The following is a 27,216-nucleotide window of genomic DNA, read 5'->3' as shown; positions in this document are numbered from 1 at the left end:
GTTTATTAGAATGCCCAGTCCTCACAGTTGGAGTAACTTTAGGTATATTTTGACAGATTTTTATTAAACCCAATCAAATGCTGGCCAATTTAGTCGAGCCGCCACAAAAGAAGAACAAGTGGGATTAATCGCCTTCACCGAATGAAAGGTTTATTATTGTAAGGTACAGCGGGGCAAATCTCGAACTGGTCAATTTTTTCCATGTTTTACAATGTTTATATTATTAAATAGTGTCCACCGGTTATATAATATGGTAGGCGTGTTCAATGGATACATGTAGAACTCAACATCATAGTGTAATAAAGGAAAAAAATGGATTAGTTACAATTGTCCCCCAGTCGAGATTTGCCCCGCTGTACCTTACAATTTAGAGTTAAAAGAAATAATTAGGTATGTTAGTTAAGAAATGGGTACAAATATATGATACCTGTGCAAGCGGTGGATGCGCCTGGTGGCGATGGACGTCCGAGTTCATATCGGGTGCCTCTACCGCGAACGTTTATTCTTCATCATCTGTTAACAAACAATAACAAACGTTAAACCACAGATATTCCGTATAGTTAGGTTTGTGAGGAAAGTTTATCATTTGCGAATGTTCAATGAGTTGTTAAACGATTTAAAAAATACATCGTTGAAATCGTGTATACTAGGTAAGGGCATTTTCAGAATTTGGGACCCCCCAATTAATGTAAGTTGTTAACAAAAATTAACTTAGCTGTCAGTTTGGCTATGGGGTTATGGTTACGCTAATTGGGGGGTCTTAAATTCTGAAAATGCCCTTAAATACCATTTGTACATGTCTATGTAGCTTTTGTTAGGCTCAGATATTTTTAACACTTTTATTAATTCAATAAGTTCAATATTTTCTTATATTATTAGCGTCTGAAAGTTACTTTAACAGTTTTCCATGGAAGTGGAAATAAATTTGGTGGAGTATGACTGTTCTCAACGATCCCTTTATTATACCCGCCAATAGACGTTACGCTTTCATATTCAACAATAGAATAAATCGTCACGATCCAGATCGCTTAGCCATTTAAAGTACACGCAGTGAAATAATTGGTTAATTTAAAGACGGCGATTTGGCCTCTTTGTGGAGTAAAACCGGATGGCTGGTGATAGTTAATTGAGTGGCTTCATGGCAGCCCTTTATGTGGGTCAAGTGGTCAACTAGGCGCCGGAACCTTACGCGGCGCCGCGAGACACGCATTAACACGAGCTCTCGTGGAAATGGCCAGTCGGCATACTGTTAACGTCATTTGCGGCTGCGTGTGCGACCGACGCGACCATGGGCATTCCGTAACAGTTTACCACGTTAGAAACGACCGTGCCTTGGTGCTAACATGCCAATAAATGGAACAGTTTCAACATGACATTATCATTAAGGCTATTACTATTACGGTTGTGGCAACGCAAGAGCATCACGCGTTGACTGCACAAGGAAAACAGTTAATCACTTCTAACAAAATAGGTACGTACTACTAAAAAAACAGAAATCTTAAGCCAAAACTGTGTAAAGTTATGTTAATAAAGCAGTAATGAGTCAGCGTATAATAAAACGAGTAATAATTAATATGCAAATGCATGACGAACAGTATATGGAATTAATTACAAGAAGATTAAATGCGCGTAAACTTTACATGGAAATTGCCGGTAAAAATTCCACTTATTCGTTACGGAGGATTACCTCAGTAGTTAGCACAGCTGAAAATATTGAGGTTTGGGGCTTCACTATCGTTCCTGTTATGGACTAGCGAGCATCGCCAGAGCATGAACGGCTGTCGTGACACACTGCACACGTGTACTTATGTAACCGTGTACTAACAGGTGTAATATCGATACTAACATTAACGACACGAATATGTAAAGGTTTATCGCCAACTGAGGCTTTCTTGTTTCAATCTTCATTTTTCTATCGAACACAACACTGCGAGTACCTGTTATATGTAGGTAGGAAAGACAACACGCTGAAGTGTTCTGAATGTTCTGATGTATTTTTAACCGACTTCAAAAAAAGGAGGAGGTTCTCAATTCGACTGAATGTTTTTTTTTTACAGACGATCCAAAAATGTAGGGTTACCGCTGGTACCTGCATAAAAGTTAGTAGGATAAATGATAAGCTATCCATTAGCCATAGTATTGCTGTCCATTCAATGAATTCCTTGATATGCTTGATTTGTTTTATCCGTTAGAAGATAAGACAACGAATCAAGTAGGTAAAATATAATAAGTATACTCAAGCATGTTTTATATGCACGGTTATTTTCATTAGACTTATATTGACCGGATATAGACAATTACCTTTTTGATTTTTGTCTTATTAAAAGGAATCACGGTCTATATCCACATAACATAAAGCATTTTTATATGCCAAAAAGGAAACAAGTCTTGGAAAGTGCAAAGAAAACTCCTTTAAGGGTGTGTTAAGCAAAAGCCCAGGTTTTCTCAGACATTCACTTCTTGATACGGCACTTTACCGCCTTAGCGCTCTTCAGCCGTTCATAGCGCACTATCGCATTAAACCAGGAGTTAAGGCACTCAGGCACACTAATTGAGTACAGAATTAGAAGCGAGGGGCGATCTAGTGCGACGGGGTGAGGCGGGCAGCGGCCTATAAATGTATGAGGACCGGCAGCTCAAACGGAGCGGCACTGCCCAGGATACTTAATGTATACTAGACACACTGCATTCCTAAACACAGCTTTTTGCGTTAATTAAAGCTTTTACGTCTCGATGCAATCTTCTAAATTACAGTTTAGTTTATACATGTAAGCTCAGTTGTGAAAGTAGGTTCGGCGTCGCAATTGAGCGGATATGGTGATTTACCCGAGCCGGGCCTACAGTAGCAGTTGCATTGCACAAGCGACGCAACTACTATTACTTGATTAGTTGCAGTTTTTGCATCATGCGTGACTGCGCGCCTCTGCCGCCTGGTTGCAATGTTTTCTACATAACCACACATATTAACATGTTTGTATCACGCTATAATGTGAATACGCAACGCTGAACGCTCGCGGCCAATTTATTAACTTATTTATATTATGTAAATAAATCAATTACAAATTGAAAAAAAAAAAAAAAAAAAAAAAACAACTACATATAAAATTATAGCAATGCACCTAGACTAGTAAAAAATCATGACTCATGACAACGTAAACCTAATTTACTAAAGAACTTTTGCTATTATTTTACTAACTATAAACAGATCCGAAAATGAGACAATATTTGATCATATAGTTTGCTATTTACAAGTAAATGTTGTGGGCCTTTACTTAGAATACGGTTAAATAGAATATTACTCATGTATACTAAAAACATGACACTGAAGGTTAGGGCCAGTACTTTATATGGCGGATGAGGCAAGGAGACCAACAACTGGGTAGTGGGTATGACACATCACAGCACATTTTGCCACTGTATAAACGTTAGAATTAAATATACAGCCACTGTATAAACGTTAGAATTAAATGTATGTTAAGCTAACTAAAAATATAAATATCCTTTTGGCTCTGTTTGATGAAATAATAACAGTGCGGACCAAAAATTAGCAGCCAGAATGGAATGTTAAGCTAACTAACCCAGTTGAAATAATAACAGTGCGGACCAAACAGCCAGAATGGAATGCTTACCGCGAAACTATTATTATAGAGTTTCCTAATGCCACCTCCCACGACATAGCCATATGTTTATAGGTTTGGTAGGTTGTATTACGTCAAACCATAACACTAAACCGTATCAGACACAGCAGGGCGATCGGACAAGTGACATTTCGATATGAATCGCATAATCGTATGGTCACATTTGGAAAAGGAAAACAAGGTCGATCTTTCAATGGAACCTCCGAGGCAATGGCCGCATTATTTTAAAGGCCAATTATGTTTGCTTCACTCTTCCTACAGTGTTGAAGACGTTGCAATTACGAGCCTATTCATCTTCATCCAAGCAGGTAGTAGTGGTGATAACCTTACTTGAGGTTTATAATGTCAAAGTCAGTTATTTACCCCAGCTCGACATGAATCCTTTGCAAATGTATACATATAGGTCACGTTTTTAAGGCATGTTTACACTTGAGTGTCACTCGGCTGGAGGTCAAAAAGTTGAAACACATATTAAAGACGTTTACGTATAGTAATGCGTAAGTGCTGGCTACACAGACCGTCGTTCGAAAACTAAAAGCAACCCTAATCTAGGCGTCGCAGTACTGGCAGTTATATCGGCACGGTGCTGCGTCTGCGGCACCGTGGCCAACCACAGGGTTATAATTCCCACCGCATATACCGACTGCCAACTATCACCTACGCCAGTGTATTCGTGACCTCGGAGTTCCTAACAACGGTATATATATATAAATTCCATTTTTAAACTGGTTTGCTGAGACCGGCTAGAATTCGGTGAGCACGATCGAGATTGCCGACAGTGTGGCGTGGAGGCGCGTGCCGAGTTGAACGACCAGCGTTTCACTTTCGACTGCACTACGATAAACAACCAGTAAGGATGTCTTTACAAGGTTTACTGCAAAGATACGCGTTTCTTGTATCTCGGAAAAAAATATATATTTAAATTTAGCACTAATAAAAATGACATATTACAACCTGATAACTTTGCAAATGTCAATAATTTGCCATTTAAATTTACAAATAACAGACGAAAACTGGAAAATCTAACTCTTTCCCTGACTAAGGGGCCTATATTTTTCAAAGCATAATATAATTATGTAGGTACGGTCAGCCAAGACTACGGACTCTATTAAATTTCAAAGCATAATCGATAATGGTAAACCACCTGTGACTGTACTAGGTACAGAACTTTAGAAACAATTGACAAGAATCAAGATCAAGATTGAAAACACATTTACATTGATAAGGCCTTATCTGAATAAAAGTCAAAACAATGAAATTGAATGAGGTAGGTATTTCGGAAAAATAATTTTATATATTATTTTACTCAAAATGTTTTTGAAGTAATTGTAATCGAACAAAGACAGTCAGAGTAAAATTATTAGTTACAGTTCCACAACAGATATGTGGAAATAAAATCCCAGCAAGATTTTCCTGCTAGATACACAGTAGAAGATAGGTATTAGGCAAGGAAACCCCGGATACCGCCGCGTCATCCTTTGTGCAGTTAATGATGATAAGCGATTACATCATAGATATTATCTCAACACAATGGAGCAATGAATCATTAATTAAGATGTACAAGGAAGAATAAACAGAAGCAATAAAAACATTGCAACTGCTGGCTTTTCTCGGTTTAGACGAAATGGTTTTAAACCAAGCATATATAAAATTTAAAACCTATGTTTTTCGGCTAAAATATGTATAATTGAGTTTAGATCACCATCTTAATACAATAAACTTCAATCGTCGCATATGGTACATCTACAATCGTCAAATACAAACTCGAATTCTAAAGTTACCCGACTCTTTGCTTCTCGCACCAATGATATGTTTGTATCGATGTTGGCGGAGCTATTGAAGAATGCCAAATACTATTGGCGCATAGTCTCATTCGCTACTACTAATGCTGATTGTAAGATTCGAACATAAATAAAGTTATACCCATTAATATTAATAATCATAAGTATCATAACGTTAATAACTTCCGTATCGGCGTCGCGTCGAACCACGCAATCCACTCCAGCAGATAATGCAAATCAGACCAATCACTTTCGCCAAGCCCCATTCAGTGTAGTATAGAATGATTCGGCTCTCAGCTCTCACGTAACCCGGTGGATCTACTCGTAAACCGGTCTTGATGTAAACACTGGCCTGTGACAAGTTTACACGTTCGGTCCGAAATCTGCAAGCTTCCCCAGCACGAAGTCCTACTTTTTTTTTACCAAAATTTACGTAACGTTTATCAAACTTAGTGCTTATAGTTGCACTGACGATGAATGGTTGGAAGGTAGGAATAATGAATCAAAATGTTTAAAAATAAATAAACTGGAAGACAAGAGGTTCAGAGACAAACGGTAAAAATACAACTCGTTTAATCTATCCCATAGAAAAAATACAATCTGACCCACCTTTTGATCGAGTTTTATAAGGAAGGAGTGACAGATGTTGGCCAGGGACATGGTTAAGTGGAGAGAAAGAGGGGACAGTTTGAAGCAGTATGCACTAATTGGGTTAGTTAAAACTGCTCCAATGAGATCGCGCAGCAGCAGACAGTGATTTTCGTTGAACAGCTCTTTATATATGTATCTTAATTGAAACACAGATTTGAACCACATCTGTTCCCGAGATTCCCGAGCTTGAATCTATACAAAATCGATTATTTGGAGAACTTCTGCATTTTTTTTAATGTTTTATTTGCAGAAAAGGGGAACATATAAGTGTATTTTTTTTTCATTAGCCCTCCATAATTCAAACTGCAAGCATTACAAAGTATATGAACAACTTTAATAATAGTCGAGTCGCTACATCAATAAAAAAATATAAATTAGCGATTAGTAAGATATTATATGCCAGTTGTCCACACAGTTTCAAGATACTGTAACCACTCAATGTAAATTTTAAATGACATGCAGGTACGCAACCATACAAGGATTGAATCAAAGCCTCACGTAATGAGATGTTCGCTGGACATTAGTCCAGACTCAAAGGTCGTTGACTCGCCTTTAAATAAAATGTAGGAAGTGATACTGACGCCGGTCTATACATCCCAGACTGTTTACTTTAATCTGTCTGTTTACAAATTATTTTATTTCTGTACCCTTGATTAACCGGAGTCCGGAACTGGACATAAACGTGGAAATCACAGATATATATATATATATATATATATATATATATATATATATATATATATATATATATAGTATTATAATTTAATGCTCTTGAGGTGGAAATATTTTAGGCGTGAGGTATTAATATTTTAATGCTTATTTGGACCAAATAAAATGGTAAAGTGGGTATCGTTCTTGCTTCAGCATGGTTAAAAAGGGGATAAATAATAGAATTGGTATCTTTAAAAGCTTGTCAGTTTGCTAGCAGGCTGACGAAGTGAGTGAGAATATCTACGATACTGTTATGTTACTTATAAAAGCAAAAATGCTACTCCAATGCAATTATCTTTTTCTAACTGGAAATTCCCTCAATTAAATCTTGTAAATAAATAGAAATGCTAATCCAATAGAAATGAGTGTTGTAACGTGAAAGCAAAGGTGCTAGAACCCGACATGATGATGTCGTGCAGTTCAACATGCGAACGGTAAATCATGAAAACCACATGATTGCAGAAACTCGTAAGGAATGCAGCGGTTAAACTGCTTGTTATGATGCACTTTGTATTTATTTAGATCATAAATATAAAAGCCATAACGAGATTGCAGCCGTACTGTAATTTCACTTGTTACCTTGCATTGTAGTGTTTGTGGTTTAAAAAGTAATTGCTGTATTTTGAGTTTCTAAGAAGTTTTGGTTTAGGCAAAGAAATGCAAATAATATGCGCTCAAACTATGCTATAGGATAAGATATAAATTAAGAGAATCAAATAATAATGTTATACAAGCAAGTCTAAAGTGGCAAAATCTAGTAACAAGATTGTCGAAGCTTCTCCCCCTTTAAATTGGTTTCGCGCAACAACCACAGGGATAATACAATATGGCCTTAGCTAATAGAAATTACTTCCTTCCCCTCAAGAAGGCCGCTACAAAGGAAAATAACAATTTTATAGATATCGAGCCACTTGAATAAACAAACAGGCATGGAGTTAAGTTGCACGCAATTATAACACAAATCGTGTTTCTTTAAAGTAAAATAAATATTTCTTGGAATATTCTGTTACGTAAACTGAACACTCCCTGTGATGGTCAATCGGTATTCAGGCAGTTAATAAAAGTTCCGAAACGGGGAGCGAATGGCGTTTTCATGGCGAAGGATCATTAATACAGTTTTGGCATGGCGATAAATCATAACCACTGCAACCCCTCGCCTCGCTTAAAATACCCGCAGACGGCGGCGGCTGGTGGCGACAACCAACATGACCAATGATATTTGTACGAGGTTTAAAATAACTTAGGCAAAAGCTAAGTCTAACCTGGAAGGAAATTTGCAGTGAGTCAGGAAAAAGTCCGTAAACAAGATTACTGCCTACTAACTATTAGTTTGATTGGTGTTTTTACCTTAGTGATCATTTTCCTGTCGGAGCAAGGCTTTTAGTTAGTATCATTTAAACGTCATTGGTAGTATTCTCACCTTGGCTATCCAAACGATTTAAGAGGGGGTCGTACGAAATGCTCGAAAAGTGCATTCGGCGTTTAACAAATGCTGCTCACATTTCTAAATTAAATGAAATAAAATAAATGTAGTTATTATCTTAAAGAGTGTGTCTACAACTTTTGACTATTCAGAATCTCTAATTATTAAAGGTATAATAAATAAACCCACGCAAAGTTGACCTAAAATGAGAAAAACGTATGTCGCCGTTTAGTAAACTTTGTTAAAAAAATTCAATACTTTAGTTATAACATTAAGTGATTCTAAAAGCCAGATAAATGGACTAGAAGTTTTGAGGTTTTTTATATTTTTCCTCTCAAAGGCAACAAAGAAATTTTACCTTAAATTTAAACTATCGTAAAATTTCCATACATTCGCCATTGCTGTCAGAATTCTCCTTTCGATTAGACGCCCTGAGCGGCTCATCGGAGGCAGACGTGTCGCCGGTCGCTCCGCGTTGACAATTAAATTTGACAAATATTTTGACAAATAGTGTACGTACACGAAAAACCATACCAGTGTAAAACTGTGCTCAAAATAAATAGGGTAAATCAAATATGTCAGGTGGAGATCCAATCTCATTTAAAATTTAAAGGTGCATGGCTTGTGCATAAAAAATAAATAAAAATATATCACATTATTAAAGAAAATAACGAACACAACCGAATGAGTATAAATGATTTCATTCTAGTTCGGTTAAATTGAAAAAAGTTTCATGTTTTGTTTTACTCATTGGAATACATTTTCATTACGCTGGTATTAACAGTACGTCATTTTAAAAATATATATAACAGTACCTACGTCAAATTTTGTCAACCAAACTTCACAGGTTGTATGTAAACAATTACAATTTAATTTATTCATACATATTCAGATACGTATTAATCGATTCCTACTTAGAATAGAAAAAATGGGAATGCGAGCGGGTATAGGTATAGTGCTTCTGGTTCAAATTTAATTTTGTATATAAAAAAATGACTCAGTTTCATTAAAGATTTACTCTGTGCATACCGCGAACACGTAACCGTAAGTTGAAAACAATAATAATTATAAATCACCTAAATACATCGTTGTTTACAAAGCGCTTGTTTTGAATGGCACTTCTCCACTCAACTAGACCAAATATTCATGGAACACCAGCTGGTGACCAGCATAAATGACTATGAACAGCCGTGCAAAAATATCTGATTTTCTATAGTGGGCCATAAGTATATGACGACATGTTCCCGGCCAAAATTTGTGATGCTCCGTGACCGGCAAAAACATGGTCTCTCTTTCTAGCGTCTCGCGAGCGTATAGCGTCGGGCCAACTGTATGGAAAAAGACGCCGCGTTCGCTTAAAAATATTTGATTCTTTATACTAACCTAAATTACACTTTCACCCGCATAAATATCTATCCATTGTTAAAGCAAATATATATTTCACGAAAACGGTATAGACTTGTGTCATTGGATATGTCTGTCTCATCTGTTCTTAAATTATGACAAGTAAACTTATTGCAAATCTAGTATCAGAAGCCTTTATAGGTACAAGCTTTTATTCAACTTGCCTTGTTAGTAGGTATGTTAGTTTGAGTCAAAACGTAGAAGCTAAATTTGACCCACTTTCCGGTTTCCAATTGAGCTGAAATTTTGCACACATATGTAAATCAAGTGACAATGCAATATTATGGTATCATGGAGCTAATCTGATGATGGAGCAGAAAGGTGATCATAGGAACTCTGTTATGAAACGTCGTATCCCCATTGAGTCAGGGGTTTTTAGAAATGTCTCGGAGAGCAATAAATATTTTTTTTACAAAAAAAACTTATTATATGTATGTATGTATGTATGTAAACACTTTATTGTACATAAGACAAGTTAGGACATAGAAATACAGTATAGTTATGGTGTACAAAGGCGAACTTATCCCTATAAGGGATCTCTTCCAGTCAACCTTTGAGCGAATTGAGAGGAAAAAAGTCATAAAAACATGATAGACAAACGAACACTGTACAGAAAGAAAAAATAGTTCAATTCAATTATTACCCCAGTAATAATTAGAACATGCAGCCTATTATACCAATATATACAAATACATAAATATACATATATACCTTATATTTAAACAAATATATATATATATATATATATATATATATACATACATAAATACAAATATATACAATATCATAATTAAATTAAATAATTAGTACTCAACCAGTACACAAGTCATTAGATAGCCATAACTTATGCAAATTCCTCTTGAGTGATGCTACCGATTGGGACTGTCTAATAGACAACGGCAATTTGTTCCATAATTGTACAGCGCGCACTGTGAACGACTCCGAGTATGTCCGGGTCTTGTTAGACGGTTATAAATTGGGAGGTGTAATTTTTTATTATCTCTTACATAGCATTAAGAAGAAAAATCGACCAAGAGCGCGTCAGTGTAGGGTTCCGTAGTTTCCGACATTTTACATAATGACAATTTAATAAGTACCGTAATTTGGGGTGAAAAGGGTTCCGGGGGTATATAATGTTATTATATTTCTTGACATATTCCTTCTATTTTCCGCAATCAAAGTAGGAAAATAATATATTATGTTTTTTTTTATTATTATTATTGGTATTTAGGACAACAGCCGTAAATATTCAACTTACATAGGTATTTTTACATAGTATTAGGCCAATAACAGTTATCTGTTGAGTGAAAAGTATTATACATAACTAGCTTTTACCCGCGGCTTCGCCCGCGTAATAAAAGTATTCTTATTGAAACGTTTACAAAAAATAAGATTTTCATTTGGATCCGTAGGTTTCTTTGTAGGTACATCTGTCCGCGATTACTTCGATTAAGGTAAAGCGGGACAATTCTGGACTGGGGGGCCACTGTAACTGATCTATTTGCTGTACGGTCAGCCAAGAAAGTGGTTTACCACTTTTCGACTCTATTGATCGAAAAGTGGTACTTAAACCACTTTTTTGGCTGACTGTACCTTACACATATTACTATTGTTTTAAAAGAAATTCTTGCAATGATTGTAGAATTGTTACACAGCGACCACAGCGTAGGTAGTAGGTACGAATATGTTTGTATTTTACCTATATAAATATTTATACGGGAAACTTCATACAACCCAAATAGCCAGTATCTCGACGCTATGGTCGGTAGGGTAAAAAGTACTTCCTTGCATTATCGCTTACAATTTTTTCCATTTTCCTTATACTTATTGCAAACGTAAACATATAAAAGGCAAGCAAACAACGATCTTCTTACAGTTCATTTAATGCAATAGTTATTACGGATGCAGGATACTCGCCGATGCCTACTTACTAATCCCTTCGCACTGAGCCACCTGCATTTTACACTGCCTAGATATCGATTGCCGACCGATTAGTCCGACCCCAATCCCTATTCTTATTCCCGTCCCTATCTCTATCCTTGTCCCCGTCCCCGTCCTCGTCTCGTCCCTGTCCCTATCCCTATCCCTATCGCTATCCCTATCGCTATCCCTATCGCTATCCCTATCGCTATCCCTATCGCTATCCCTATCGCTATCCCTATCGCTATCCCTATCGCTATCCCTATCGCTATCCCTATCGCTATCCCTATCGCTATCCCTATCGCTATCCCTATCGCTATCCCTATCGCTATCCCTATCCCTATCCCTACCCCTACCCCTACCCCTACCCCCTACCCCTACCCCTACCCCTACCCCTACCCCTACCCCTACCCCTACCCCTACCCCTATCCCTATCCCTATCCCTATCCCTATCCCTATCCCTATCCCTATCCCTATCCCTATCCCTATCCCTATCCCTATCCCTATCCCTATCCCTATCCCGTTCCTGTCCCTGTACCTGTCCCTGTCCCTGTCCCTGTCAAATTATCATGCTAGGAGGTGAACTTTGAAAAATCCTTTCTTAGTGGTCCTCTAAGGAACTTCCGTGTCAATTTGAAATCTCTTGAACCAGAAGTAAAGATAAAAACTTAACCTATACTTATGGCTATTTTGGATATTTTAACCCCATTGCACAACAACAGGGGAGAAAATTTCTTTTCCACTTCATTAGATTTTAAAATCGTTGTATTTATCGTGTTCAGCGACCCGATAAACCATAAAAACGATACCCATATTGTGTTTTTGACTTTACCCCCTTTGCACCCCTTTAGGGGTCAAATTTAAAAAAACCTGAAACATGTATTTAGTCATTTGTCTTTAGGAATTCTCCTATGAAGTTTCGAATAAAATAGTCAAACTAATCTTCTTCCCCATACAAACTTTGAACCCCATTTCACCCGTTTAAGAGAAGAATTTTGAAAAATCCTTTCTTAGTGCTCCTCTACGCCATATAAGGAACCTATGTGCCAAATTTGAAATCTCGAGGACCAGCGGTTTCGGCTGTGTGTTGATATATTATGTCAGTTAGTCAGTTTCTTCTTTTATATATTTTTTGATATTTAAACCCCATTGCACTACAACAGGGGAGAAGTTATTTCACTTCCGCTTCGTTAGATTTTAAAAACGTTGTATTTATCGTGATCAGCGTCCCAATAAACCGTAAAAACGATACCCATATTAGTTTTTTTACTTTATCACCCCCTTTTCACCCTTTTAGGGGTTAAATTTTCAAAAAACCTGAAACACGTATTCAGTCATATGTCTTAAGGAATCTTCCTGTGAAGTTTCGAATAAAATAGTCAAACTAATCTTGTTTCCCCATACAAACTTTGAACCCCCATTTGACCCCCTTAGGAGGTGAATTTTGGAAAATCCTTTCTTAGTGCTCCTCTACACCATATAAGGAACCTACGTGCCAAATTTGAAATCTCTAGGACCAGCGGTTTCGGCTGTGCGTTGATATGTCAGTCAGTCAGTCAGTCAGTCAGTCAGTCAGTCAGTCAGTCAGTCAGTCAGTCAGTCAGCTTCTTCTTTTATATATTTAGATATGTTACTAAAAAAAATGTGTTACATATTTAAAATTACAGTGAAAATGTGCAAGCCACACATTTTTATTTACAGTTTCATGTCTGTCAAAGTTGACGTTCAAATTTATTGGATTTTTACTCATTTTAATCGTTCATTATCCTTTTGAATGTGTATACACTTCTAAAGTTTATGTATAACAGAAAATCATAAGACATATTTTCATTTTTATAATGATTTTCATGAAGAAAGCGATGCAACTGTGTTGGGGAATTTTTACGGGATGAATAAATATCCGCGGCCTGAGGGGTGAATGGGATCAGGAATGGGGGAATCGGGTCGCAAAGGGGGTGAATAGGTTTACGAAGGGGCTGATTAGGGTCGGAAGAGGGGTGAATTGGGATGTGTGGTCAATGCTTGTCACATTGTATAAAATATATATAACTTACTTAAAGTGGTATTTTTATGAATGACCTCTCTGTATATGGACGCAATTTATACGTCAATGTATTGCTTCGTAGTTAGACTAGATACAAGAAATTAACACTTAGAAATGTTAATCACACTTCTGTCTACCTCCACGTTTCTACTTAAGTCCGCAAAAATCACCCATGGTTGCTATAATATAGACGGATTACTTTAAAATAAAAATCATAAGTATGAAACTATACAACTAGGGAAGAAATAAAATTATTTTATTGAATCATTTTTGATTTGTTCTTTTTCAAGTTTATATAAATAATAAATTTTCAATTCGCTCAAAGGTTGGAAGAGATCCCTTATAGGGATAAGTTCGCCTTTGTACATCATAACTATACTGTATTTTTATGTCCTAACTTGTCTTATGTACAATAAAGTGTTCACATACATACATACATATATTGAAATAGATATCATACACGAAAGAAAAAACGACAAGGCCCACGGTGGCTGAGCCGGGAATCGAACCCGGGTCTTCAGCTTACGCAGCTAACGTTATTACCACTAGGCCACCAGGCCAGGTTAAAAAAACCGGCCAAATGAGAATCTATTTTCGCACAATTGTAAAACTAAATTATTTTTACTAGTTACCTCCAAAATACCAAATAAAATTGGGCTACATAGTACATCGTTTTCTGAAGATTTTGGGTTCATGGGGTCGGAACGGGTATAACTAACGTAATTTATGGTGAATAGGGCCAAAACCGACTTTTGAACGTCGATAGCAGTTTTTTTATATACATGTGCCATGCTAATTTTTTACACAAAAAATCTTCCGGCAGTGTGAACTTCGGTTTGTCTTTGAAAATAGGTCGTTTTATTTAGTAATTTTCGCTCACCCTAACGTTGGAGTGAATAGGGTCGGGAAGGGGGTGAATAGGGAAAAGGGTTGACTCTTTCGGATTGCGAACAAAATATGACCTGTCACGAGCGTATTATATTTATTTTACCAAAAAAAGGATTTAATATGTTATGAGTGGTCGGTAATGAAATCTACACATATTATGATAACCCTTAACCAACCTTTATAGTTAGATGGTGCTCTGACGCGGTGAATAAGTAAGTATGGTCGTGGGCAGTGCGGATAACGTGTCAAAATATAAGCATAGTTTGTTGCTATTTTTCATGTTTAAATAAACTTCTAAACTAACATAGTGGGTATTAAAGTAAAAGGTTCACAGTGAATATTAGGTTGCCAGAAATGTATTTAGCTATACCATTGTATTGAATTTTGTATCATAAAGTCAAACTAGGTATTTACTACTAATGATTTACTCTGTGGGGTGTCTTTGATCACTTGTATGGGGTAACATTGACCATAATGACACATAGTTAATTATTGTCTGATTTTGTCACGGTACTTGTTGAGGCTGATAATTTGATCGCTTCTTGTGATAAATATTGAAATAATTGCAAATAAAGTTGGTTTTTCGAAGATGTTAATTTTTATTCTTAATCAAAGTAACCCCAAAATAGCGTTAAAGAGTTGTAATATTTGACTGCGAACCATTTTTTTTTATCTTTTCGTGACATAAAATACTTTTGTAAGGGATTACATTCGATTATCATTAAAAAATATATATAGTGTATCAAAGTAACCCCAATGTCAGTTTATGTTTGATCACATCGTTTTTTTTCTGCGTACATTATTTTATTTTTTTATTTATTTATTCCTTATTGCACATAAAAAAATAAGTACAAATGGTGGACATAATGCCTTAACCCTTTACCGCATGGATTTTTTAATCTCTACGAATTAATTATATGTGATAAAATAACATCTATAAACGTAATAAAATAAAAATTATGAAAAAAATCTAAATTCAACCTAATTAGAAATATTAGTAAAAAACCACCAGTTCCAGATTAGGAACTATATGCATCAATGGCTACGCCGTATCCCTGGTCTAATTTGGAACAGTATGCGGTAATATGTATGGGAACGAAGATGACAAAAAAAAATACAGTTTCAAAAAACGTTTTTTACTTTTAATAATTTCGCGTGAAAAAGAAAACCAAAGCACTTGAAGACAATATAAAAATAAACTATTTACATGAAGAACATTGTCGTCAATAAATTATTTTACGTGAAAAATCTGGAAACAATTGCGGTCTTTGTTTAGGCAAAAATAACATCTACATTTGTGGCAATATATATATTATGCGATTTCAGGCTACAATGTTTGTAATACGTTACCTAAACTGTAAATTTTAAATTGTAGATGTTTTTGGAAATAGACTATTTTTTATTTTATTTTAAAATACTTTAAGTAAAATAATATATGTGCGAAACACTGACTGCATGAAGTTCCATATTTGTCAAACTCACAAAAAAACCACTAATGCATACAGTTCCACATTAGTCTAATCTATATTACCTATAACGCATAGTGTTCCATTTTAGGAACATACTTTAACGACATCATACATAGTAATTTAAATATAAATACTTATGCGTTTTACCATAAAAACATGCGGCATCTATTGTTTTAATAATTACTACTTAAAATATATTTATTACACTGAATACAATCACGAAAATCGTATATCAAAGTTGTAGATCGCACTTGCAACTAAAAATTGCCGAACGTCGGTAGAAATGAAAACGTTTCATGGACCACTGACTAGATAGAAGCCATAACGAGTAGGTACAGAAAATGTTCCGTAGTATGCATACTTTCTACCCGGTAGAAGTTGAGCAAAACAAATGACATTTCAATTGATTTACGAGGAAAATAACATTACGTTCCAAATTTGGAACCATATGCGGTAATGGGTTAAGGCGTTCTCTATCAGTCAACCACTGGGTTAAAAAGAAACATTTCATACGTGCAGGCATCGTGACAGAAAACAATAATCCTGATATCACTTATTTTGTTACCTTTTTACATTTTTAGCAGGAAAAGACTGAAAAAGTTGATGGTCCCATTTTTTTTTCTTCCTTAGTTACGTTACGTTGACCAATTTTGGAATTTATACTTCTCTAACTCCTACATTTAATGGGTAAAAATACCCATTAAATGTAGAAGCTAGAGAAGTTTAAATTCCCAAATTGGTCAATGTAACCCCTGTTTACGGTAGACACCGTCAACCTATTCTAATAATTCTCTTTTTATTTGAAAGAAAATTCGTTACGATAATATGCAATCTAAGATAAAAAATGCTTTTCATATAGTTACAAACTTAGTTCAGATTTTTTTTGTACAACTTTTAAAAATTGTTCTACCTATCAAGTTCAAAATAATTTTCCTAGAAAGTCTTTTTTCTACTCCCGAACTATTATTCGTCATTTACAGGGTCGTGCATAGATCTTTAAAACCCTACATAAAAGTCTATTCCCCAAAGCCAGTGTCCGCCGGCTTTCCGCGCGTGCGCGCAGTATCGAAAAAACTGAAAACGCATTGTTTGGCTCTGTAACCATGGCAACGCCTTATAACGATACGGCGCGCGTGCGCGGGAAGGCTTTGGGCAGCTGAGCTGACAGTGCAAACCTTTGCGTCAAAATACAGGAAACAGTGTGAATTTCACGAAAGTTATTCAAGAAACCTATTAAAAACTAAGTGCATGGTCGTATAAAAAGTATTGTATGCAACGGTGTTTAACTGAGTCAAAAAATACTCGTGGCGTCTTAATAACAATTTTCGGCTTCGCCTCAAATTGTTACCCACGCCACTCGTCTTTTTTGATCTCCTTTAAGTTCTGCTTTTGAGATTTTTTCATATTTGAGAAAACAGCCCTGAAATACGGCATACGGCAGTGATATTGACATTGACATATGCTTTTTCGTATTTTGATGGTATTTTGACTGCACTGTATTTTTTTCCATGCTAATTTGAACCTTATCTCTGAGCGATGTTTTTTAATTTTCAGTTACATCACAGATGTGTATGACATGACATCTAGGTATTTAGCCATTTAAAAGAAACTACAAGGGGCTTTACAGACGTGGCGACTGCAACTGGTACAGGGCCTAAGCCATAATTTAAAATTATATTGTGATTTTTATATATATTTGTGGTTTATTTAATACTAAGTATGAGTTTCAACATTTTCAACTCAGGGAACTGAAATTAAGAGAAGGGACTCGGAAATTGGGTAAGATCAAGAGTCTGATGCAGATGCCGATGGCAGTATTGGATAAGATAAGATATGCGTCGATATTCCCTGTCTTTCTTTGTGTCTCTGACATGACTGCTGCTAGCTGTACTCTATTCATTAGGTTTTTATTTTATACACATACTTTATTTTTGTATCAAAATAAATGATAAATTGATAAAAAACCTAACGACCAAAAAGAATAAAGTACCTATCTGTTAGTCTTTAATACACCCCGCATATACGTAATGCACAGCACAGGCCTCCGAAGACCGGCAGGGCAATCATGGTCGCGCGATAAATGGTATAACATCGGGCCGTCCCTATCGCACTTACAAATAGTGTGATAGGGCTGATGTTTTATCATTTATCACGCGACCATAATTGTCTGCCTGGAGGTATCGGCCTTTAGCCCTTCACACACGTCTTTGAATAATGTTTGCGGGGATAGGCAGGCTGACGATTTTTAATCTAAGTATAGAAAAGTAACGCAAAATGAAGTGAAAAGTAATTTGAAATACACCTAGATAAACAATCAATTGAATAAGGAACGTTATCTACATATTTAGGTAAATTTAAGTCACATGAGACATGAACAGAGAAGGAAAGCTAGATGATGCGTATTTTTTCTCTGTCTTCTTGTATGCTACCTTTTTTACAGTTTTAATTTCTCAAAGGAGGTCAGTAGTTGACTACAAACTCAAAATAACACTCTTGAAAAAAATTAAGGGTCACTGACCTTTCACAGTAAATTGAGGTAGTGTGAGTGAAGGGTGTTTGTGTGTGTAATGGGGTAATTTGACAGATTCTGAAAATTCTCCCTGCTCTACCCCCTCTTAACATGCTTAAGTCAAGTGAGAATGTAAATATTCGACGGATAAATATGCTGCCTTATTTTTTAGCATTATGTAAATCTTATTTATAATGATAAACACTATGCGTGTTATATCGACCTCCGAGATTTCAAAATTATTGACATATTTTACACTGTTACTACTAAACTAGGTATGTCGCGCATTAACCATATCATAGTACAGTCAACCGGAACCAATGGAAATGGAACATAATAGTGACGTTATAAATCAGATTTTAAGAAATCTCTATTGCTTGTAGAGTGGCCTAGGGTTCTAATTGGTTGATTGTACATAAACATAACATATGTTTCTTTGAACACGCATTAGGGGTTTAGTTAAGATCAGAAATGAATTAATCCAACCAGAAAAATGGTCTCCTCCCCAATAACCGCACGATTGTTTGTATTGTATGAATTGATACTTCAAAGCAATACGAAGTTCAAGATCCGTTCAGTCGTATTCTCCAAGGTTATTACGCCCACAACCTCCGAGTATTCCACAAGTGTCGTCTGACTCGACAATTGTGAGAAAAACGTAACACAAGAGTTTTAATCTCTGGGATTCCTGTATGACACTGGCAGCTCATGAGATTAAGCTCTAAATCCTCGAGCCTTAAGAAGATTGAAGCCGCGCTAAGAATGCTAGCCTGGTGGATTATTTTGGGACTGGTTTAAGGAAGTTTGTGTTTTATTATCGATTTTTTTTTTCGACTAAGTATACAAGTAAGAACTTAATATCTACAGATTTAATTTACACAATCAATCAAAAATCGAGTAAATTTTCGTCTTAATGACTGGTTAGACCTCTTCAGTGATGATTTGATTTTAACTACACTTGAAATTTTATGCAGACTTGGTCAAAACATTGTTGTGGTCGTTTGTACAACAACATTCCTCAGTATATGTATGGTCTTATTATAATTCCACATGTTGTACATACCTCAAAACACGAGTGTTAACATCCATTTATGGTATATTTTCACTGAATTTCAATTTTGGTATGAAGCAAGGCACTCGTAATGAGAACGCTAAATTGTTTACACACTTGTCCGTGTTCGTGAGTCACTGGCGATGTACTTTGTTTATTTATGGCGTGACGTTCGCGTCCGCGAGGCGATGACAACATTGGCGAGCAGCACGCGAGGCAGCGGGGCTCAAGCGGCGGCGGCGGCGTGCTGACAACGCGCCCGCCGATCGCAAACTGTCAGTGCCTCAGTGGGCGGGAGGTTGGGATCACGGACCGACCATTTTCCCTATTAGCAAAGACATTACAAACGATCGTCTACATCCATGTCGTTTGTCTCAACTGCGTAATCGTATCTTGAAGGCCGTGAAGTTACCCGTTGAATACTTAACGAGTAATTTAATGTCGTTCCAATACGTCGACTAGTGTCACGTGTAACTCCTGTAGGCTGTAGGTAGTATCTTGTTCAGATAAATGCATAATAATGCAAGTCGAGTCTATATTGTCTACAATACAATCATAAATAAACGTAGCTTGCTGACTGTGTATCCATACATAAAAGGTTCTGCTATGAAACTAAATTCGATTCATCCATTCCGGAACCATGCACAGACAGTCAGACAGGCTCAAGAAACGTCACAAGTAAATGAACAAACAAATAAAATTCCTTATTAGCTTTCGTTGAAGATTAAAATGGATCTACGCAAAATATAATTGCTTACGGCGCCGGGAGGCTATGCTATGGATACCCAATGAGCGTAGCGGGAGGATGCACTAGACTTCACTGGAGCATCATTACCGGTTCACGCTTGCAGGATCAAATTATAACATTCAAACACAAAGGTTAGTTCATTAGGTGTACCTACTCTACTCGTACGTGTAGATAGAATGGAACAGAGACAGTTTCCTGGGTATCGAGTTACCGCAAGCCGATCGGGTGAAGTGCGCAGGAAACATCGAGTAAAGTGTGTAATCGACACGAGTGCACGCGCCACGTGCTCGCAATCGGTACCGGTAAAAGCAGAGAAATCGCTACTCTTAAAAAAAAAGAACTAAGGGGAATGTATCAGTCAATCGACCCTTAACGTGCTTGAGCTTCTACAAGTTACCCCTAGGCCCTACCCATCAAGTCATCGTTGTCTTAGGATGTTCCTATTTAGACTTTTCTAAAAACTTAGGAGACAGGACTCTAGTTCTAGCTATGTCTCTGGGGTATATCGAGTTACAGGAATAATATTAACTGCGTATCGTTATACTCTGCTTATAGTAAGTATGTCGAATTGCGGATAAGACGTTCGTAATCTAAATGCTTGTCGTATTGTTCAGTCATACATACAAATAACAGAATTCAATGACTGTTACGCCCAACCAAACAAACATGTAAGAATTGTCCGAAAAATGCGCTTTCCTCGTACTTCGTTACAAGGCCTTCCATCACAGACGTTATCAGACAGTTCGAAATTTCACTCTTTGAAAATAGAACACAAGCCAGTTAGAATAGAAGTGCATGCTGAAATTATATCTTCCTCAGTCTGGTAAAAGGGTAATGCGGCGTAGCAAAAAGTAAACATGTCGTGTGCACAGAACGTCAGTTGGCACACAATTACTATAATTAATGGTAAGTTAGGTACATTTGACGATAACTGGAGCGTGAGACATACAGTGCCGGCAGGGCCCCGTGACGACTGCATTCTAAAAACATACACCACTTTCGACTTTGCCGAGCTGATTGTTTCCGTAATTGTCTTATTAAGTTATTAATTAACATGTTGCAATCGTCGCGTTTTTTAAATTGTCAGTCTTAAAAATCACTTTCAAAAATCAGTACTTAGATTCTTGTTTGTTCAATCAAAGGCGCAAAACCCAACCTTTTTGATACGTCACTCAATGATCAGTCGCTACTACTTACAGGATATTGGAAGAGAAGAGTCTGTTGTTATCCTACATGAGGTGGTGGCACGTGAGAATACGCCTTTGAATTTACGTATGATCTTCGATTGGACATGGTTCCATAGATTCCTATTATGGAGTAACCGATTCCTAAATGCGCTCGAGACACATAAGTATGCACTGTATTTAATAAAAATTAAGAGTTACCTTGGATATACTCGTATTTCCAAAGGATTAAGAGGGCGACAACCAGGTTCTCTTATTCAACATTAAGTCATTTTTTTTTATACTACGTCGGTGGCAAACAAGTATACGGCAAGCATTTGCTGGCGTAGTTAACACAGCATCCATTCTAGTATTCAGACTATTGCTTATTATTGCTGCAATTATTTCCATTGCGGTTGCATAAATGTAACAAATTATTTTGCCGCGATCATTTTATTTACCTCATCTATCTCGAATTAGTCGATTGTGAAAGAGCCATAAAGCCAAGTACCTACGGTTCTTACTTTAACCTTCATAAGATTTCGCGACCCATATGTTAACAATCTTTGAACAGTACTTGAGATTTCCCTACTAATAGCTCTACAAAATATGTCATGTTTTATAAGTACATACTTACATAAATTATTCCTTAGTAACTAATATTGATTTATAGCCGAGATAACAACACTTGTATATTTTTTTATTTAAGTTGCCACAAAAAATGGTGGCAATTAATGACACCAGTTTATCTTGTCATGTATCGAGCCAGATTTGTTGACATAAACATAACCTAATTAGACGAGATTACTACATCGTTGATATATCGAGCGTTAGAAAAATGTCGAGCAGTTGAGGCGAAGTGGCAGGCCGTGACCCCCGCTTCCCATCAAGTGAGTATGAGGGGCGATCTGTTTAATAATCGTCGCACTTGGAAATATTGTGGTAAGCCTTAGTGCGTTTTCACATTATCCGATCCGATATCAGATGTCAGACCGATATCCCATACATTTAAGCCGCCATCTTTGATTTTTGCCTTTGAAATCCTTCCGACATCCGATATCGGATCGGATAATGTGAAAACGCACTTAGTGGAAAAGCAACTAGTTCAGGTTAGTTTAGGAGGGAGAAGGAGTAGGCAAAGAAATTGAATATTCTCTATATTCGACATATCACAATCAAATTTATAATGGTGATGAAACTGATGAATGATGTTAATTATTTACGTGTACATACAACACGTAAAAGATTTTGGTTAGGTTAAAAAAAAAGTATATTTGGTAGCTCTTGAAAAAACCCTGTCAAAGTTCATGGTCTGTATTATCAATAAACTGTCAACATAGCGAGTCATATATAAATATGTACGTATCAGCAACATATGTGCTGCAACTGTAACTTTAAAATTGCAAATGCCCGTATTCTGGCGTCCGTTTACAATAACAAGGCCCCTTTGCCGTACGCTCGTTTGAATATTAAAGAGAGCATAATATTAGCCTAAAAGAGCACCCTATCCTATCTACTGCTGTCCGTACACAATTGGGACTAAGGGGAAAAATGGGGAGAATGGCAAACGACCAAAAAAGGCATGCCCGAATGACTAATAGCGTAGTTACCTCGTGCATGAATTAAGCTTGTATTCATGGCTAAGACAAAGAGCACTTTTAATTGGTCATTATTTGCCGTGATAAGGTTAGCGGATGATATTTTAGGCTTTTTGTTTGGCAAATGTTATGCTGTCGTACGTTGAGCTGGTAGTCAATAAATAAGCGACAGGACTGAAAGAATCAAGGGATACAGACAAGAGGAGCGCGATTTCTTATGTATAGAAGTTAACAAGGAACTGACAAATTGATAAAATGTGAGGAAAGAAAAGAAATGCATGTAGATGTAGCAAAGAGGCTACTTTTATCTTACCATCAAACTCATCGTCTGATCGTTTGCCTCCTACATTATAAAACGTGCAACATTACAACTACTACGCACACTATGCAAATGACAATGAATAATTTTTAAAAATACCTATCGCTCATTGTTATAAAGGTACTAAGTTAAAGACGAACGGCGCAATTAGAAAATGCTTCTGCCATCGAGGGGACCGTATCATCAAACACGGGCAGGGCAGTTATTCCCAACGCTAAACTTACCAGAATAACTGAGACTTTGAAGTCTGTGTGCGTAGCCCGAATGCACAAACGCTCACGATAATATCTCTTTCGTAGCTATCTATCTCTATCGCTCTTGCGTATTGGCGCGATAGAGCCAGACTACCTTTCTGCGGCGTTTCGATTTCGTTTCGCGTCGTAGAAATTCCATTCGGCTAATACGGGGCCTGTACTGTACTCTTGCGTGTTCTATCTAGTAGCATCAGTTGGGTAACTGACCAAGTTACTTATAAGAGTTTTGAATGATTCACGGTTATTTTCATTAGACTTATATTGACCGGGATATAGACCATGATTACCTTTTTGATTTTTGTCGAGCATATTTCGACGCAGTTGCATGGATCACGGAAAACTGACGAAGGCGGGTGGATGTTAAAGTTGTATAGACAGCGCGCGATCTACCCTAAGTGAACGCAGCCGACGCGCGCGAAGGAGGGTAGATCGCGCGCTGTCTATACAACTCGCCTTCGTCAGTTTTCCGTGATCATGATGCATGCAACTGCGTCGAAATATCGGGAGCTCGACAAAAATCAAAAAGGTAATCACGGTCTATATCCCGGTCAATATAAGTCCAAGTTACTTATTACAAATAAGACAGTGCACCTATGTCAATTTAAATGTGTTTTGAGTCGCGCTCATTAAGCTTTACATGATCTGTTACAGAACGCTGCGACAAAGGATCAAGCTATCTCACCAAGGAGCTGTTCTGTAGTAGGTTTTTACTTCCTTTGTGAGGACGGCGGATTGGGATATATCACTGCTACGGGTATCCCTCGAGTATAATTCAGTTATAATATGATTTTGACGTACATCTCGGTCACGTGACTCGGGAGCTGGGTCTTTACACCATATTTTTGGGAGAGTCGTAAAGAACTTGTTGCTAAGGACCTCGAGGTTGTGTTACACTGGTCTGAAGTCCCTAAAACTCGTCTCATTACCAATCGGAATAGCCCGGGATGCAGGCCGGGGGCCGGTGATGTCATCGCCGCGCCCGCGCCGCGTCAACATTGGATGACGGCTAATTGTTTTATCATGAGCCCGCAACGTCGCCAAGGACGTTCGTACTTTAAATATTGAATATGTAATACGACGCCACATGACAAAGTAGTCAACACTAACAAGAAGCCATTACGATGATTCTATAACGTGATTGTGATATAATATCACCAACGGTACCGATTGCCAATTAACTTCAATTAGCTTAATCGAGTTATTTGTCATTCTAGACATCTAGTCTAGTTCCACCAAATCCAAGTGAAATCATTCAAAATGATTATAGGTATTAAGAGAATAACCATTTCAGCTGACCATACTTACTGCCTACCTGATTAGACTTTTTTTCCAGCAAAACTTTATTTGAATCAGTTAATATATAAAAACAAAGCAACATAAAGAAACGTTACACTGCAAATCGTATTAAACCTTGGTGATGAGTGTGATGACGATCCAAAACGGCGCACCAATTTCGTATGCATATGCATGCTGTTAGCATCTAAATTAAGGTTCGCATATTTAAATGAGTGGTCCGATCTAATCACGATCTCGTTACCCAGGGGTGGCGTAGGCAGGTAGCCGTCCATCTAAACATGATAAACGACAGCCGTGCAGTGAGTCATCATTGCACCCTGACCATTCAACTGTACCAAACTAGTACGACTAATACCATGCAGGGTCAGCAAACTTACTAGATGGAGAGCCCTCGGGCCTCGCCAGAAGTGAGGTCTAGAAAAAAGTCTACAAGATTGCTTCTATCTCTTGCATTTTCAGAACGATCTCGTTACGCTGGGGCAGCGTAGGCAGGTAGCCGTCCATCTAACATGATCATGATCAATGACAGCGCACATAGCGGTGTCAGCAGTGCGTGACTCACAGTCGCACCCCGACCGCTGCTGTCAAAACAGTATGACATAAGGGGCAGCCAACTTTTTAGAAGGCAGCAAGACCTCGACAGAAATCACGTCGAAAAAAGTCTAAAAGTTCTTCAGCAGCTGTTTCTAACTCTTGAATTTTTATCACGATCTCGTTACGCAGGGGCAGCGTAGGCAGGTAGCCGTCCATCTAACATGATCAATGACATCGGCGCGGTGACTCAGCGGGTGCGTGCCCCTGTTCTATTCCAATCGCACCCCGATCGCTGACCATTAAACTCTGCTAAGCCAGCACCGGCAGTACCTACGACACACTACCCGTGTCGCGAATCATCGCGATCCTGTGGTAAGTTGTGTAGACTAATACTAAAACTTATACATTTAATACTGGCAACATTTAGATGACATCAGTTTGCCGCCATCGGGGAAACGAAAAATATAAAAAAATGGCGATGGCAAGAACAAGTTGGTGCGAGTATATAAAGTGTAAAAGCAGTTTCTCTGGGTCCCAAAAGGCTGATTAACTTGAGCTAAGTATTAGACTAGGTTAATATGTAACTGATATGGTAAAAGTTCTAAACATAGTAATTAAAACATAGTAATTACAAATACAAGTAAATGGGATCCCAAGTGCTACGTATGTCATGTTCATTGTAGTAGTTAACTGAGCCTAGAATCTCGAGTTAACCTTGCCTATACTTAGTGCTTATTTAATAATCTATCAACAGGCGGTGGAAACAATCTCCAGGCACCAGAGTCAAGTCGTCTTGTAGCGAAGCAATTCTTAAGCAACCCAGCGAATACCGGACGTTCAGGTAGGACTTGGAAATTATAATGATTGCCGCCAATATGTTAACGCCAAAATTCAAGTTGATAGAAATTGAATAGTTAGAACAATCATTTTAATACGTAGAAATACTCTAATTAGTAGACATTGAAATTATTTGGGCTTTGGCGACATGGTGTAGATGCTGCGGATATTTCCAAGTCCAATATGAACGATTATAATATTACTCGTTTCATTTAGATAATCGGATGCATGGTTTTATTATAACAGATGAACTGTCAGATTGCGTACGGTTTTTTTTGAGATTGTGAATTTTTAGGACTGTCTGTGGGAGGCCTAATACCTTGTGGCCAATTGTCCGAAGGTTAATTAAAAAAAAAAAAAAAAAAAGGTGTATTTTTCTGTTACAATCTAGTTTCGTAAGCAGACCACGCAGACCGCCATACTGTGCCGCCATCTATCGAGTTATCGTGAGTATTTGAGTTTATTGTATCGTTTTTTTTCTCAATGATCAAATAATCGATTGGTAACGATTATTGTCTTTTTAATTTTGTTATTTATTTGTGTTATGTTTGGGTTGTTGATTCAAAAGACAGTTGAGGCGAAGTTATTCGTCACCGATTAATACGCGTTTAGTATGCGAAATTAAATGATAAGTTTAGAAGGCATGATGAGTACGTGTTATTACTTGATGTATACATTGTAAACTATAAATTTGGGTTCACCTGTGATGTGAGTCAGTGAGATCCCGTCTTACCTATTTATTGATATTGTTTACGTCTGTTAATTCTGTGTAAATCCTGTTGTGTTTTAAAGAAGCTATTTAAGATAGCCGACAATCTGGCGATCATGTTTTGATGCAGAACTGTCCTGAGTGGTATCGATTCCGGTCTGGCAGAGGCGCAGACTAAGAACAGGTTACAGTCCCGCGACCCGACGTGCTGGGTGGGATTACCGTGGTGATCTCTCATAATTTGACGTGGAATTGGAGGATCTGTCGAC

At 37.3% G+C, this 27,216-nt stretch overlaps 1 protein-coding gene across 7 annotated transcripts in view; it reads right to left on the bottom strand.

The window, feature by feature from the left end:
• The window catches only part of LOC125234276 (tyrosine-protein kinase CSK), a 67,926-nt gene that overhangs the window by 31,180 nt on the left and 9,530 nt on the right, over positions 1 to 27,216 (bottom strand). For 3 of the 7 annotated variants that reach the window (XM_048140494.1, XM_048140495.1, XM_048140497.1), the window contains exons 1-2: positions 19,502 to 19,808; positions 428 to 513 (exon numbers count right to left, since the gene is read on the bottom strand). In XM_048140494.1, the coding sequence (XP_047996451.1) occupies positions 428 to 475 (48 nt within the window). In that variant the 5' untranslated portion in view covers positions 476 to 513; positions 19,502 to 19,808. Of the gene's footprint in view, positions 1 to 427; positions 514 to 19,501; positions 19,811 to 27,216 lie in introns of those variants that run through there. The other 4 variants (XM_048140493.1, XM_048140496.1, XM_048140498.1 and 1 more) reach the window with 2 other exon arrangements.

Source organism: Leguminivora glycinivorella, chromosome 15, assembly GCF_023078275.1.
Source record: "Leguminivora glycinivorella isolate SPB_JAAS2020 chromosome 15, LegGlyc_1.1, whole genome shotgun sequence".
NCBI lineage: Eukaryota > Metazoa > Arthropoda > Insecta > Lepidoptera > Tortricidae > Leguminivora > Leguminivora glycinivorella.
The sequence above is the reverse complement of the archived record's forward strand: the minus strand, read 5'-3'. Positions and strand labels throughout refer to the sequence as shown.